Source organism: Scyliorhinus torazame, chromosome 2, assembly GCF_047496885.1.
Source record: "Scyliorhinus torazame isolate Kashiwa2021f chromosome 2, sScyTor2.1, whole genome shotgun sequence".
Classification (NCBI taxonomy): domain Eukaryota; kingdom Metazoa; phylum Chordata; class Chondrichthyes; order Carcharhiniformes; family Scyliorhinidae; genus Scyliorhinus; species Scyliorhinus torazame.
Genome location: NC_092708.1, coordinates 191,759,943 through 191,776,906, shown reverse-complemented (window position 1 = coordinate 191,776,906; position 16,964 = coordinate 191,759,943). Strand labels below are relative to the sequence as shown.

Below are 16,964 nucleotides of genomic sequence, written 5' to 3'. Positions count from 1 at the left end.
GTCACAAACATCCCCTGCCTTTCCCCAAACCCCCCTGAAGAGCCCCTGAACTCATACTTTATCCTCTCCAATCACAGGAAGTCGTACAGGTCACCCAACCAAGCCGCTACCCCTGGTGGCGATGCCGACCGCCACTCCAGCAAAATCCGCCGCCGTGCAATCAGAGTGGCGAAGGCCAAGACATCGGCCTTCCTCCTGTTCATAAGCTCCAGCTCCTCTGAAACACCAAATATTGCCACCAAAGGGTCCGGATCCACTCCTTCCTCCACTACCCTGGCTAAGACTGCGAACACTCCCGCCAGAATCTTCCCAATTTTCCGCAACCCCAAAGCATGCCCGCCCACACCTCTCACACTCATCTGCTACCCCCTGAAAGAGAATTCATTCTCACCTGAATCATATGCACCCTGTGCACCACCTTAAACTGTATCAGGCTCATCCTTGCACATGAGGAGGTCCCGTTTACCCTATGCAGTGCCTCACTCCATGCTGATGAACATGCTTTTCAACGGGAGTCAATGAGATAGGTTCCAGCAATGCGAGGGCAACGTTGGTTTGTGCAGTACATTGTGGTAACTGTGTATGGCAGGCAGACTAGGGGAGCCTCTGAGCAAATAGGAAATTTTAAATGTGACAATCCTCATTTAAGAAAAAAAATGAACCACCTTAAAACTGGCGAACATTTCGAAATTAGAGAATTAAATGTTTACATCCAGCGCTAATGGTGACTTTGACACCAACTCCTCATTAAAACATGTCGAGGTCTCTGTTCTGTCGTGGCTGCCTTCTCCTTGGGGAAAGAAAATGCGGATACACATTTGATCGTGACAGGCGATGTGATGGACAAAGCGCAGATAAATATAAACGCGAACAAGGAAGTTGTGAACGGTGGGACTTTGTTTTGGAAACGGGCAGCCGGTTTGAACACAGCAATGTTGTGAAAGTTGCCACATAAATTCAAAGTCTTTGTTCAGACACATGGGATATACACTGCTTCCCATCTCATCCATTAACCCAACTCCTTTTCCTTGTGTGGCCATAATGCTCTGTTTTTATATCTACATTCTCAAAAGGATGGTTGAAGTGAAATAAATATATGCAGCCTCGCTCTGTTTAATGGTGATTACATTAGCCACTGCTCTGTGATTCTGACTGTTAACCTTCTCTCTGTAGCTCGTCCTTGTGCCTGAATCTTCAGTGGAATATAAACGGGTGCAGTCCCTCTTTCAGAGAACGATGAGGAATAGTGTGATCAGGAAAATCGAACGGATCCAAAACCTGGCCCTTTGGGAAATCTTTCAATGGTTCGTGATAAGCAACGTGGTATTTATATGAGTAACAGTCACCTCAAAAGAGCTTTACAACCAATGAAGTAAGGTTGTTTCATAACGTAGGAATCGCAGTAGTCAATCTGTGCACAGCAAGATCCCACAGACAGTAAGGTGATAATGACCAGTTCCTCTGCTTTTGTAATGTTGATTTGAGGGATAATTATTGGCCAGGACACCAGAGAGAACTCTCTTCCCATTTCAAAATAGTCCTTTGGGATCTTTTCCACCAACCCGAGGGGCTCAGTTTAACATCCCATACGAAAGGCTGTGCTGCACTCCCTCAGTGCTGTGTTAAAGTGTTAGCATTGATTTATTCTTGTGCTCAAGCCCTGGAGTGGGACTTGAACCAAGAACCTTGTGATTCAGAGGCTAGAGAACTACCAACAGAGACACAACAATAACATATTTACACAGATCATCTAATGTCATGGAATAATGTCCCAAGAGGCTTCACAGGAGCGAGTATGAAACTAGACACAGATTCTTTTTCTTGATCATTGGTTTACTCACATAATGCAGCATCACAGACCTCTGCCAAAGACTTAACAGCACTCAGTGTCCCAGAAGATTTCCTTTATACTCATTTGAGTAAATAATAAATGAACGATGCCTTAAAGGGGTACATCACAAGAAACTTATCTATTTAAAATAGCAATTTCAGGGCTGCTGATGCACTCCAGCTCCTGCAAGTTTGTCTTAAAGGCCTCTTAAAGGGCAACTGTAACCAATGACAAAATTAGAAAGGAAACCTATCTAATTAAATTAAAATGTCGTTTTGGAAGCTGATGATGCACAGTTTGCGATCCCAGTTGGTGTTACAACTGGGTAGGAAGATTTCAGAATTTAATTTTGGCTCAAAAGATCATAGACAGGATTCTCCCTTCTGGGGACTAGGTCCCCACTCCGGCAGGCGAACCGGTGCCAACCACTCCGGCGTCAACAGCCCCCGAAAGTGCGGAATTCTCCGCACTTCCGGGGGCGAGGTAAACACTGGAGGGGTTGCCGCCGCTCCAACCGGTGCCGAAGGGGCTGTGCATGCGCCGAAGGGCCGGCGTGATCTCGCGCATGCACGGAACCGCCGGCATGGTTCCGCGCATGCGCAGACCGGCCGGCTTATATTGGCGCGCATGTGCAGGGGGTTGTCTTCTCTGCGCCGGCCATGGCGGAACCCTACAGCGGCCGGCGCGGAAGGAGGAGTGTCCCCATGGCACAGGCCCGCCCACAGATCGGTAGATCCCGATCGCGGGCCAGGCCACCATGGGGGCCCCCCCCGGGGCTGGATCCCCCCGTGCCTCCCCGAGGACCGGCCCCGCCGACTTACCTGCCAGGTCCCGCCGTGTGGGACCATACGTAACCCACGCCGGCGAGACTGGCCAAACATGGATGGCCGCTCGGCCCATCGGTGCCCGGAGAATTCCAGGGGGCTGCAGCCAACCATCCCCGACCAGCGTGGCATGAACCCCGGCGCCGGAGAATACGGCAGCCGGTGTCGGGGCGGCGGGGCCGATTCGCGCCGTCCCCCGGGGATTCTCCGACCCTTATTTTTGCTTTTTTATTAGAAAATATGGAAGAACAGAGTCACGTACTATTAATTAGCTTTAACAACAAGAAAAACAATTATTAAACAGGAAAAGTTTGATTATGATACAATACTTGTTTAGCTTCACAAATGTATAGTTTTCAAAGATAGTGGCCTGGATTCTCCGAGCCGCTGTGCCGAAATCGCGCTCGGCGCGGGGGCGGAGAATGGGGCGTCAGACCCGCGATCGGGTCCGACATCGGGATGCGAAGCTCTGTCGACTGTAGAATTGGCGCCAGTCGCGCGCGGTCGACGCGGCGCCAGTCGAGGGCCATTGAAAGAGGCCCCGCGGCGATTCTCTGCAGTCGACCAGCCAAGTTCCCGCCGGCGTGGTTCACATATGCTTTCACCCGGCGGGAGCACGCCGTGACGGCTGCAGTGGCCGTCCTGGTGGGGAGCGGGGTGATCAGTCTCCGGGGGGGGGGGGCCACCACGACGGCCAGGCCCGCGATCGGGGGCCACCGATCGGCGGGCGCGCGCGATTTGGGGTGGGCCTACCTACTTCCGCGGCGGGCCACTGTGTGGGTCCGCCTTGTTGCGCGGGAGCGGCCGGCGCACGCATGCACGGACCTGCGGCCGGACGTGCAGGGCTGGAGCTGCGTGAAGCACTCCTGCGCCTTGCTGGCCCCCTGTGTGCCACGGAATCGCTGGGCCAAGAGGCCCGTTGACGCCGGCGTGAAACACTTAGCCGCCGTTTTGAAGAATCCCGGCCAGTGTTTTAAGATAGTGGCCGACCCGCTCTGTGGGTCTGCCATGTCGTGCGGGGCACAATGTTCAGCACCAGCATCTCCTCAGATAATGAAGCAGTCCGTGTTCAAGTGCAGCAAGACCTGGACAATATCCAGCTGAGTCCTGTTGCCTTTTTTACCTGCTATAAATATAGCAATCAATAAGGTTGCCCTTCTTTCTTTAGATATCGATATTATATTGCTCAGAGTCGCCAGGTATCAAATGATACCACCACAAGGTTCACCCAGATATCGATCAAAGAGCCAAACACCAGTTATTGTTCACGATCAAGGGTACTTTATTTACATACACAATTATCATGCAACATAAACACTACTAGTTAAACTACACCTATCAACTATGACAACCTGTACTTAACTTCAGGCACCCGGCTTAGGTCAGAGGAACAGTGGCCGTTGTTCGAATCTGGATCTGCTGGGTCTGGAGAAGTAACTGCTGCTCAGCTGGGCTCATCCGTCTGGTAGCGGGCATTGAACATGAATTTGCTTCTGGTGGTGCTGCAATTGGAGGTGGACGTTGCTGGAGCACCAGGTCCAAAAGAGGTCGAACACATGGCAGTGTCTCTCTTTATCCTTGGGGAGTTTCGTGCTCTTTTGGGCGGTCCTTAGGTTTGGACCCAATTAATTGGGCAGTTCCCGATCACTGTATTCGATCTGAGCCAATAAAGGGGTGGGTGCCTTGATGGCTGGGCGTGTCCTAAGCGGTCATTGACCCTGCTGTTTATGCTTTCTGAGTGAAGGGAGTGGCGCCGAAATGTCTGGGCTTGTATCGGTTACCTGAGTATCAATCCTTTGTCTTACGGAGATGGGCCATTAAAATGCTCATCGGTTGAGGGTTTCGATGCTGTCTGGATTCTCTGCTCACGAATATATATTCAGGCTCTGTGCCTGCCTGAATCTTACATTGTCCACATTTCCCTTTAGGCTTTGCGAACGTCCATGTTTCTTGTTGTAAGTGGCCATCCCAGATGGCTACAATCCCCCTCATTAACACCTTGTGGGTTACTATTGATCAGAAACTAACTGGACTAGTCACATTAATACTGTGGCTACCAGGATAGGTCGAAGGTTAGGAATCCTACGGCAAGTAACTCACCTCCTGAACCCCCCAAGCCTGTCCACTATCGACAAGGCACAACTCCGGAGTGCAATGGAATACTCTCCACTTGAGCGCAGCTCCAACAACACTCAAGAAGCTCAACACTATCCAGGACAAAGCAGCCCGCTTCATTGTTGCCCTTTCCATAAACAATCAAATCCTCCACCACCAACGAACAGTGGCAGCCGTGTGTACCATCTACAAGATGCACTGCAGTAACTCACCAAGGTTCCTTCAACAACATCTTCCCAATCCATGACCACTACCATCGAAGGACAAGAGCAGCAAATACATGAGAATCCCACCACCTGGAGGTGCCCCTCCAAGTCACTCACCACCTTGACTTGGAAATATATCGCTGTTCCTTCACTATCGCTGGGGCAACATCCTGGAACACCTGTCCTAACAGCACAGTGGGTGTACCTACACCTCAAGGACTGCAGCAGTTCCAAAAGGCAACCCACCACCACCTTCTGAAGGGCAACTAGGGATGGGCAATAAATGCTGGCCTAACCAGCGTGGCCAATCCACCTACCCTGCACATCTTTGGGTTGTGGGGCGAAACCCAGGCAAACATGGGGAGAATGTGCAAACTCCACACGGATAGAGCTGGGATCGAACCTGGGACCTCGCCGCAGTGAGGCAGCAATGCTAACCCACTGCTCCACCGTGCTGCCCCAGCTCCAGCTACTATAAATCCAGCTAAAACCAAACTCAAAAGCCTTCCTACCCTAAAGGTGCTCATGGTTACTAAAGGGCAGCACGGTAGCTTTGTGGATAGCACAATTGCTTCACAGCTCCAGGGTCCCAGGTTCGATTCCGGCTTGGGTCACTGTCTGTCCGGAGTCTGCACATCCTCCCCGTGTGTGCGTGGGTTTCCTCCGGGTGCTCCGGTTTCCTCCCACAGTCCAAAGATGTGCAGGTTAGGTGGATTGGCCATGATAAATTGCCCTTAGTGCCCAAAATTGCCCTTAGTGTTGGGTGGGGTTACTGGGTTATGGGGATAGGGTGGAGGTGTTGACCTTGGGTAGGGTGCTCTTTCCAAGAGCCGGTGCAGACCCGATGGGCCGAATGGCCTCCTTCTGCACTGTAAATTCTATGATAATCTATGATAAACAATGACTGTATACTTCTCCCAGCTTATTTACTTTGCATGCTGTAACCCTCTCCAAGCACATTAGAAACATAGTTTTGGCTGACCAAACCCCCGCACACACAACCACCTTTGTCTAGAATGAATCTAAGTAAATGTTTCCCCTTCCTTACACAGCAACACTAAATTAAACCCACTTAAAGCTACACCTTATTTCTAATATTTAACAATACAAATAGAAATCACTCAATGCTACCTCTGTTTCCCTGACAATAATATTTCTTTAAATAAAACCAAAATAATCAAAAATAAACTAACAAACCTGGGTGGGGAGGATGCGGTGACACTCTGGTGGGACAGTTGTAACAAAAATCAAAACTTCAAAAGAAAGCTTACAAAATTAAAACAAAATATCTTTCCCAGATCTGATGATGCACCCCAGTCCTCACGGCACCCATTGGTCATGGAAGACCTCAAGCGTTCTTTATAGTTTCTTTCAAGAAAACAAGTGGTCAATATAAAGAATAGTTTTAGGAAGGACAGATTGGTAAGAAAGGAGGAGGAGAGCCTGTTGCACCTTGTGGTCCCCAGGAGTTGAAAATAATTGCACTTTTAGGATCAAATGCTGAAGCTTCATCAAATGTATTTCTCCGATCACACCATGTGCTGTGGACTGATTGATAGTTCTATACACAAACTGTAGTGATCGATGTAGCATCTGGATATGTAGGTATACATAGAGAAGACAGACTTCAATTTATGTAATGACTTGTACGCTTCCGAACATATGAATTAGGAGGAGTAGGCCACTCCACCCCTAGAGCCTACTCCGCTATTTAATAAGATCATGGCTGATCTGATTTTAACTTTCCGCCTAGTCCCCGATAATCTTTCACCCCCTAGTTAATCAAGAATCTATCCAGTTCTGCCTTAAAAATATTCAAAGATTCTGCTTCCACTGCTTTTTGAGGAAGAGTTCCAGAGACTCACGACCCTCTGAGAGAAATTTATTTTCCTCCTCTCCATTTTAAATGAGCGACCTCTTATTTTTGAACAGTGACCCCTAGTTCTAGATTCTCCCAAAAGAGGATGCATTCTCTCCACATCCACCCTGTCAATATCCCTCAGGATCTGAAAGGTTTCGATTACATTGTCTCTTACTCTTCGAAACTCCAGTGAACATAAACCTTTTCTCTCTGACCTTTCCTTGTAAGATAACTTGCCCATTCCAGGTATTAGTCTGGTAAACCTTGTCTGAACTGTTTCTAATGCATTTACATAGAACATACAGTGCAGAAGGAGGCCATTCGGCCCATCGAGTCTGCACCCACCCACTTAAGCCCTCACTTCCACCCTATCCCCGTAACCCAATAACCTCTCCAAACGTTTTGGACACTAAGGGCAATTTAGCATGGCCAGTCCACTTAACCTGCACGTCTTTGGACTGTGGGAGGAAACCGGAGCACCCGGAGGAAACCCGTGCAGACACGGGGAGAACACGCAGACTCCTCACGGACAGTGATCCAGCGGGGAATCGAACCTGGGTCCCTGGCGCTGTGAAGCCACAGTGCTAGCCACTTGTGCTACCGTGCTGCCCAGCCTTCCTTAAATACATTCTTCTTTAATCCTTCCTACAAGTTTACATCCTTCCTTAAATAAGGAGAGCAATACTGTACACAATACTCCAGGATATCCCAAAAAATCTATACAGCCAATTAAGTACTTGTTTTAAAGGTAGTCATTGTTTTTAATGTAGGAAATGAGATAACCAATTTATGCACAGCAAGATCCTGCAAATAACTCAATAATGACCCCCCTCCTCCCCACAGAGAATTTATTTTGATGATGGTTGGCTGGTTAGGAAACTGGGGATAACTCCTCTACTGTTCTTGTCGGATCTATTCTGTCCCTCAGAGGGGGCAGACGGGATCTTGCTCTAACCGGCATTTGAAAGGCAGTGCCTCCGACAATGTAGCATTTGTTCAGTACTGCACCGGAGGGCCAGCCTTGATTGACCTGATGCTCAGGGCAGTGAACTCAGGGGCGAGAGTGAGGCCCACTGTATCACAGCTGTCAGAGCAGCATTGGCTGGATTCAGAGTAAACACAAATTAAAACCGGTCCACCCTCCAGACTGCAGGGACCGTCCTGGTGAATAGAGTTGAACATCCCTCATTATAACTGAGGAAGCTGTGCTGATGTACGCTGGCTGATTGCCCAACCTTTCGGGCACTGAGATTTGCAGTGGTGATAGGAGTTAACCCATAGTTAATCCAAAATGGAGCAGATGGTGAGAAACATTCTTGCTATTTTCTTCCCCTCCCTTATCGGAACATAGGAACTGAAGGAGGCCATTCAGCCCCTTGAGCCTTTTCCTCCACCCAATCTGATCATGGCTGGTGTGAATTTTAACTCCATTTACCCATCTTGGTTCGATGGGCAGGATTTTTTGGATTTCTCAACCCTCACCCAAAGAGTCAGTGATGAACACATCCCCACTAATATTGGCTGCCCCGCAGTCACTGAACATTCCAAGGAGCGTTGATTGTCTGGAGTCGGACCATCTGCCCCTCACTAAGGAGGAAGTCCTGCCTCAGAGAGCTGATGTTGGCCAATCTGATTGGTCAGCAACTCTGTAGTCTCACCAGGAGTAGAAGTGGCCAGGATGGGGACTATAAGCAGGCCCCAGGTCCCATATTTGGGCCGGAATTCTCCGTCGGCGTGTTTCTGCATTTTGCTGGCGCCCGGAGGTTTCCCGATGGCTGCCCCACAACGGGAAACCCCGTTGACCAGCTGGCATAACGGAGAATCCCGCCGGCGGGTCGGGGCAGAAATGTGGCACGGTGGGGTGGAGAATCCAACCCATGGAGTCCAGAACCAGGGAAGTGTCGGTGGTCTTAGGACGGGCAGAGGAATTGAGGCATGAAGTGAGTGGGGAGAGGGATCTGGGGTTCTTCTTGGAGAGACTGGGGTGGTGGGGGTGAGTAATCGCGGAAGACAAACCTGAAGGGGAGGGGGCAAATGGCCAATGAGAAAAGGAGACTTTTGGGGGCAATAACGACAACCCTTCCGAACCCATCCAAGGCTCAAGTAGTGATTTGCTGGGGCTTCCCCCTCTTCCCCTGAACTCCTCCCAGTAGCCTCAAGATTGAGTCTGTCGGAAAATGCCCTTAAATGGTCATCAATTGCCCAATTAAGGGCCTAAATTAGGGTATGGACAGATGGGATAGTGTAGGCTCACCTGCTCCATCATAAAATTGCATAGTGTTGGGGTGAGCTGGAGGGAGATGGAAGGGCCATCTGGAGAATATTATGGGCCCCAATCCCTGCCTGCAAACCCACCAGCGAGGGACCATGAAAGTCAGTTCAATATGTCTTTATACCCACTCCAAACCAACAAAACTATCAAAATAGAAAATCTCAGCAGGTCTGGCATCATCTGTGGAGAGAGAGAAACAGAGTTAATGGCTCAGACCAAACCTTTATCAGTCTCATTTTGGGGATTTTCTGTTGCAATCACCCCTTAGCCTCATCTTTTGGGGTAATGTTTTGGGGTAAGATCCTCACTATCCATTGTGTGATGAAGCACTAAGTTCACTCCTAAGCAGGCTTTGTTCTAATTGTAGGATTGCACCCCCTTTCTTCTGAGCTGTCAGACCAGAGAACCACTTTCCCTGTATCGACATCGCCAAGCTTTGTAAGGTTTTGGAGGTCGGCGACAGAAGACGTTGTCTGTCGTGGACCATACGGGAAACAAATCTTTTCTCCGGGCAGTTTGGTCACAGTGGTGTGTTTGTATTTGTGAGACAGGCAGAAAGAACAGATGAATAAGAAAAATGGCGGTAAGGAGGTGGACGAGAGGCAACTTTTCTATGGTTGGGATTCCTCACCCATTGCGACCGTCTGTGTGGAGAACTTCGACTGGAGGACCTGTGGGATGCATGGAGAAGGATTCGGGAAAGGTAACAGGGAATACCGTGCTTACATCTGCAGCTGAAACAACCATCCTGAGAACTCATAGTCAAGCCATTTTTACAAAGCTGGGCTAATGGATCTAAGTTAATCTAAATCAGATGTCTCTGAAGGCCACATACAACTTTTACTTCAATTCACAGCAGTAATGACAGCAGCAGCTCATAGAATCATGAGACATAGAAGCAGGGATTGGCTATTGGGCCCATCAAGCCTGCCCTGCTATTCAATAAGATCAATGGCTGGTCTGACCATGGCCTTAACTCCATTCTCCTGTCTACCTCCTACCCTCAACTCCACACAATCCAGGCAGCACGGTGGCGCAGTGGTAGCACTGCAGTCTCATGGCGCCGAGGTCCCAGGTTCGATCCCGACTCTGGATCATTGTCTGTGTGGAGTTTGCACGTTTTCCCCGTGTTTGCGTGGGTATCGATTTACCAGGATGCTGCCTGGATTGGAGGGTAGGTCTTATGAGGAAAGGTTGAGGGAGCTAGGACTTTTCTCATTGGAGCGAAGGAGGATGAGAGGCGACATGAGAGGTTTATAAGATGATGAGGGGGATAGATAGAGTGGACGTTCAGAGACTATTTCCTCGGGCGAATGTAGCTGTTACAAGGGGGCATAACTATAAGATTCAGGGTGGGAGATATAGGAGGGATGTCCGAGGTAGGTTCTTTACTCAGAGAGTGGTTAGGGTGTGGAATGGACTGCCTGCTGTGATAGTGGACTTTAGGAACTTTCAAGTGGTTATTGGATAGGCACATGGAGCACACCAGAATGACAGCTTGATCTTGGTTTCGGACAAAGCTCGGCAGTACATCGAGGGCCGAAGAGCCTGTTCTGTGCTGTACTGTTCTATGTTCTATGTGCAAGGTACACAGTGATGTTAGGGAGGGCGTTACGGGATTTTGACCCAGCAACAGTGAAGGAACAGTGATATATATTTCCAAGTCAGCATGGTGTGCGGCGTGGAGGGGAACTTCCAGATGATGGTGTTCCCATGTATCTAACAGATATAGATAGGCTAGGAGAAAGGGCCAAAATTTGGCATAGGATTTTAATGTAGGTAACTGTGAGGTTAGCCATTTTGGCCGAAAAAATAGAAAGGCAAATTATTATCTAAATGGAAAGCAGATTCAAAATGTGTCTGGGCAGAGGGATCTGGGAGTCTTTGTTCATGAATCGCGGAAAGTCGGTATGCAGGTACATCATGTAATAAAAAGGCAAATGGAATGTCAGCGTTTATTGCAAAAGGACTGGAGTATAAAAGTATAGAAGTGTTCTTGCAATTGTATAGGGTGTTGGTGAGAACACATCTGGAGTATTGTGTCCAGTTTGGTCTCCTTATTTGAGGAAGGATGTGGTGGCTTTGGAGGCAGTTCAGAGGAGGTTCACCAGGTTGATTGCAGGGATGAAAGGGTTGACGTATGAGGAGAGATTGAACAGTTTGGGCTTATACTCGCTGGAGTTTAGAAGAATGTGGGGGGATCTGATCGAGGTGTATAAAATACTAAAAGGGATTGATAAAGTAAACGTAGACCAAATGTTCCCCTTGTGGGGCAATCTAGAAGGCGAGGTCACAGATACAGGTTGAGAGGTGGTAGATTTAAAACTGGGATGAGGAGGAACTACTTCTCGCAGAGGGTGGTGAATTTGTGGAACTCGCTGCCCAATAGTGCTGTAGTGCTGTGGAATCTGAGTCATTAAATGGTTTCAAGAAGGAAGTAGATATATTTCTGATTTTAAAAACAGGTTAATGGGATATGGGGAACCGGCAAGGAGGTGCATTTGAGACCAGGAAGAGATCAGCCATGATCTGATTGAATGGTGGAGCAGGCTCGAAGGTACCTACTTCTTCTAATTCTTCTTTTTAAAAAACATTTTATTTAGGCATTTGTAATTTTTTAACAACAATTTCAAAAAGCAAGCATAACAAAGTAAATAGCAACCCCCCCCACCAACGATCATACCCAGCCAACATTACTTACACACACAGTTCCCCATTCCTCCTCCTCCACTCACTGATCCTGCCTCAACTATCTCCCTCTATCCTCCTCCATCCCTATTCTCCCCCCCGCCCCACCATATCGGCTGACAGCTTAGTTTTCTCCAAATAAGTCGATAAACGGCTGCCACCTCCAGATGAACCCTAACCTCGATCCTCTCAGGACGAACTTGATCTTCTCAAGCATGGGAAACCCAACCACGTCACTAACCGACATCACCGATTTTGCCAATAAGATCCGTCTCCGGGCTACCAAGGAGGCAAAGGCCAAAACGTCAGCCTCTCTCGCCGCCTGGACTCCCGGGTCTTCCGACACTCCATAAATCACCACCTCTGGTCTCGGTGTCACCCTTGTCTTTAGCACCGTGGACATGACATTAGCAAATCCCTGCCAAAAACCCCTAAGCTTTGGACATGCCCAGAACATGTGGACATGGTTTGCTCACACCGCCCACATCTATCCTCCACCACTTCAAAGAACCTGTTCATATGGGCCACAGTCATATGTGCCCGGTGGACCACCTTGAATTGGATCAGGCTGAGCCTGGCACACGGCGAGGACGTGTTAACTCTACTCAGGGTGTCCTCCCTCAGACCCGCCTCTAGTTCTTTGTCCAACTTATCTTCCCATTTACACTTTACCTCCCCTATCTGGGTTCCTTCCCACTCCATGAGCGCTTTATAAATTTCCGAGACCTTCCCCTCCCCCACTCTCGTTTTCGAAACTACCTTATCCTGTATCCCCTGAGGCGGTAGAAGTGGAAAGGTTGAAATCTGCCTCCGTGCAAAGTCCCTCACCTGCAGATACCGGAACCCATTCCCATCGGCAGCTCAAACTTCTCCAAGTCCTCCAAGCATGGAAAGCTGCTGTCAATGAACAGTCCCCTAACCGTTCAATCCCAGCTCGCTGCCACCTCTGAAACCCTCTCTCTAGCCTCCCCAGCACAAACCAGTGGTTACCACACATTGGAACCCACACTGACGCTCCCTCCACTCCAATGTACTTCCATCACTGTCGCCACACCATCAAAGCCGCCACTGCCATCAGGCTTGTGGAGTGCCCCCCCCCCCGGCCCTCCCTGCCGATCAACCATAGCCCTTCCTAGACCACTCCCTGGCCCACGTCCCACGCCTCCTCGGGCCCACCCTCGGGTGCCCACCATCATCAACCCCCACCCTATCGCCATTCGCCAATCACTACCCTGTCAGCAGACTTCTACCCCCCTCCCATCCCTCCCCCCACTCCATAACAAAATAACAACCCAACCCCCATCAACAAACTTATCACCTGCTCACCCCCCACTGCGCTTCCCTGAGCTAGCCCGCCCAGCTAGCCTGGTAGCACCCACCCATGGCGCCAAGCATCCTACCCCCCCACTGATTCCTCTTCCCCCACCTCAACCAACTTCCCTCTACAAACATTACAATCCCCAACAAATACAAAGAAGAAAAAGCAACCCACCATCCCCTATCGAGAACAAAACAAACCCACAAGACAAAACTGAGCAACGGCCCCAAACATACTACAAAATGGTTCATACAAACCAGAAGAAAAGAAGTTTAACAAAATTTTCCAAACATTAACACCCGCTCCAAACTTCAATACCTCCTTCTCCTGCCAGTCCCTTGTCCCTGATAAAGTTCATCCCCTCCTCTGGCTATCCGAAGTAGAGTCCTGTTCCTCATACGTGACCCACAGACACGCTGGATACAACATGCCAAACTTCATCCCCTTCTTAAAGAGGGCCGACATCGCTTTATTGAAGCTCCCCCTCCTTTTGGCCAGATCTGAACCCAGGTCCCGATAGACACGCAGCTCGCTGCCTTCCCAGGTGCAGCGTCTGGTCTGCCTGGCCCACCTCAAAATCCGTTCCTTATCCAGGAACCGATGCATTCGCACCACCATCGCCCTCGGCGGCTTGTTTCTCTGCGGCTTCCTCATAAATGCCCTGTGCGCCCTGTCCACTTCCCAGGGCTGAGCAAATGCTCCTTCACCCAGCAGGCTTCTCGAACATTCGGGCCACATATGCATCGGCGTCCATTCCCTCGCTGCCCTCCTTAAATTCTGCCCGAGCGATCTGTTCTCTAGATCCTCCACTTTGTCCTGCAGCTCTTCTGATGATCTCTCATCAGCCCCATCGCGGCGGGCTGCTCATCGTGCTCGCCCACTGATCAATACCGCAGCCCACTTCATCGTCTTTCAGAAACCATTGTAAGATGGGAGGGAGAAGAACTGAAAAAGTAGGAAGAGAGGGAAACATTTTCACATTTGAAGGTAGAGTTTCTGAGTCCTCGATTTTGGTGAGGGGCCATGAGGTGCCCATCAGAAAATCACAAGTCTGCAGTCTCCAGGGATATGCTGGTGGCCTGCCTGCCACCTCATGCAGGGGTGTGACCCTCCTGTTTGAGATGTGGTCAACACATTACAAATACTGTAGGACATGACAAATTCTTGATAAGTGGATTATCTTTCTGAATAGCAATTCTAAAAGTCTGAACTATTGACCTTTAAATACCTGGTTATTTCAACAATGGAACTAGACTGAGAAATTGTGTTGGGTGGGAATCTGAATCTATTCCAATGATGAGACTTCCATCATGAGGTGTCCTGCTGTGGGCTAGGGAGATGTGTGGGTGGTGAAGGAAGGTACAATCTAATTTCAGTTTGTTAATTGTTTTTATTTTGCGAATATATATAAACTTTAAAAAGAATGTTTTGTTCCCCCATTAGGAAGCTACTTTGCCAGAGATGCCTCCTACGCAGACAACTATTTCTCAACTACGTCAGCCACCAAGACGATGTTTCTAGCCAGGGTTCTGGTTGGCCAGTTTTTCAAAGGAAGGGCAGATTACTGTAGGCCACCTTCGAAAGATGCCACATACACCAACCTGTATGACAGCTGCACCGACAATGGCGCCCACCCATCGATCTTTGTCATTTTTGAGAAGCACCAGATCTACCCAGAGTACATCATCGAATACAGCAACAAAGTTGGCTTCTTCCAATGGATGATGGGAGTTATGTCAGGACGGTCTGCGTCCGCCAAGTGATCATAGAATCCCGACAGTGCGTGAGGAGGCCATTTGACCCATCGAGTCTGCACGGACCCTTCGTAAGAGCACCCTTCCTAGGCCCAGTCCCTCGCCCCATCCCTGCAACAAATCCTGCACACCTTTGGACACTAAGGGGCAACTTAGCATGGCCAATCCACCTAACCTGCACACCTTTGGACTGTTGGAGGAAACCAGAGCACCCGGAGGATGCCCACGGAGAGAACGTACAAACTCCACACAGACAGTCATCTAAGGGCAGAATTAAACTGGGTCCCTGGTGCTGTGAGGCAGCAATGCTAACCCCACAGTGATGGCAGTCTGACGCCATTTTTTCTGCATCCTCCGTGCTGTTATTTATGCGTTGAATGTCTTAATCTAGTTGCTCTATCTTGGTTCAGTTCATCCATACTTTACAGTCGACTTTCAATCATTTACCCAGCCATTCTAATGGGTTACCAAATCAACTGGATCAACAAAAATTGTTATTTTATTGTCAGTGACTGTGTGGTAAGAAACCAATTCAGTTATGATAACTAAATTCTGTGACAGAATCAATTTTGCGATGAGGTTTTGTATTCGTCTTAACGATTCATGGGATATTAAAACTTCATAAATTACTGGTCACCCTCAGTTGGACTATTGTGGCCCATCCCTGGCACTGCAATTTAGGAAGGAAGTCATGGCCTTGGGGAGGGTGCGGTGGAGATTTAACGGGACAAGTAGCAGAGGTGAAGGACTGGAAAAGTTGGGATTGGATCTCCTTGAAGCAACGAGGGATTTGATAGAGGTGTCGAATTATGAACGGTTTTGTTCAATTAACTAAGGAAAGGCATTTTCCACTAGCAGTAGAGTCGGTAACCCAGACAGCGTAGACTTTAAAAGACTTGAGAAAAGAGCCAGAGGCATGAGGAGGAGAATCTTTTGCACGCAACCAACTGTTATGGTGTGTCGTTCACTCCCTTCAGAAGGGGAGTAGGGTAATTGGATAGCTCATTTCAAGAGCCAGCACAGGCATGATGGACTGAACAACCTCCTCCTGTGCTGTAAGGTTGTACGACATTGTAGTTTTCAGTCGGTGCTAGGCTGAGACAGGTAGCTAACTGAAGCTAGCAGTCAAAATGTGCAATCATATTGAATAATTGTACAAGATTGTGGTGTTGGTTGAGAACCCCACTCAGAGAGCACGCGTTTGAGAATCAGTAGCATGCAAAATTCTCTCTAATAATAATAATACTCTTTATTATTGTCCCAAGTAGGCTTACATTAACACTGCAATGAAGTTACTGTGAAAAGCCCCTCGTCGCCACACTCCGGCGCCTGGGACAATTCAGAATGTTCAAATTACCTAACAGCATGTCTTTCGGGACTTGTGGGAGGAAACCGGAGCACCCGGAGGAAACCCACCCAGACATGGGGAGAACGTGCAGACTCCGCACAGGCAGTGACCCAAGCTGGGAATTGAACCTAGGACCCTGGTGCTGTGAAGAAACAATGCTAACCACTATGCTACCGTGTCATCTATTGCAGTGTAAGAATGTGAAGTTTCTGTGCTCAGAGATGTGACTCAAACTTAAAATGTGACTAAACCAAATGGTTTGTTGTCATTCCCCCATTCCACAACGTTAGAATTATGGAGTGAATGAGGACAACATGTTGATGGTTCGACTCTAACAACCCTTCTATCATAAAATGCCCCATAGAGGGCAGCACGATGGCGCAGTGGGTTAGCCCTGCTGCCTCACGGCGCCGCGGTCCCAGGTTCGATCCCGGCTCTGGGTCACTGTGCGTCTGGAGTTTGTACATTCTCCCCGTGTCTGTGGGTTTTGCCCCCACAACCCAAAGATGTGCAGGGTAGGTGGATTGACCACGCTAAATTGCCCCTTAATTGGAAAAAATTAATTGGGTACTCCTAAATTTAAATTTTTTAAAAATAAAATGCCCCATAGATGGGTTATCAGACCAAATTTGACACTGAGGCCACATAAGGAGATATTAGGACAGATGCTGGTAGTTTGTCCAAACAGATATTGTTTTAAGTAGCATGTGGAGTAGCTCAGGGAAGGAATTCCAGAGGTTGGGACAC

The 16,964-nt window shown here is 48.8% G+C and overlaps 1 protein-coding gene across 1 annotated transcript in view; it reads left to right on the top strand.

Moving 5' to 3' along the window:
- LOC140394479 (protein mono-ADP-ribosyltransferase PARP12-like) overlaps positions 1–15,498 on the top strand; it is a 119,170-nt gene extending 103,672 nt beyond the window's left edge. The window contains exons 10-12 of the mRNA XM_072481781.1: positions 1,174–1,304; positions 9,661–9,812; positions 14,559–15,498. Coding sequence (XP_072337882.1) covers positions 1,174–1,304; positions 9,661–9,812; positions 14,559–14,878 — 603 coding nt within the window. The 3' untranslated portion in view covers positions 14,879–15,498. The remainder of the gene's footprint in view (positions 1–1,173; positions 1,305–9,660; positions 9,813–14,558) is intronic.
- Positions 15,499–16,964: the final 1,466 nt, after the last annotated feature.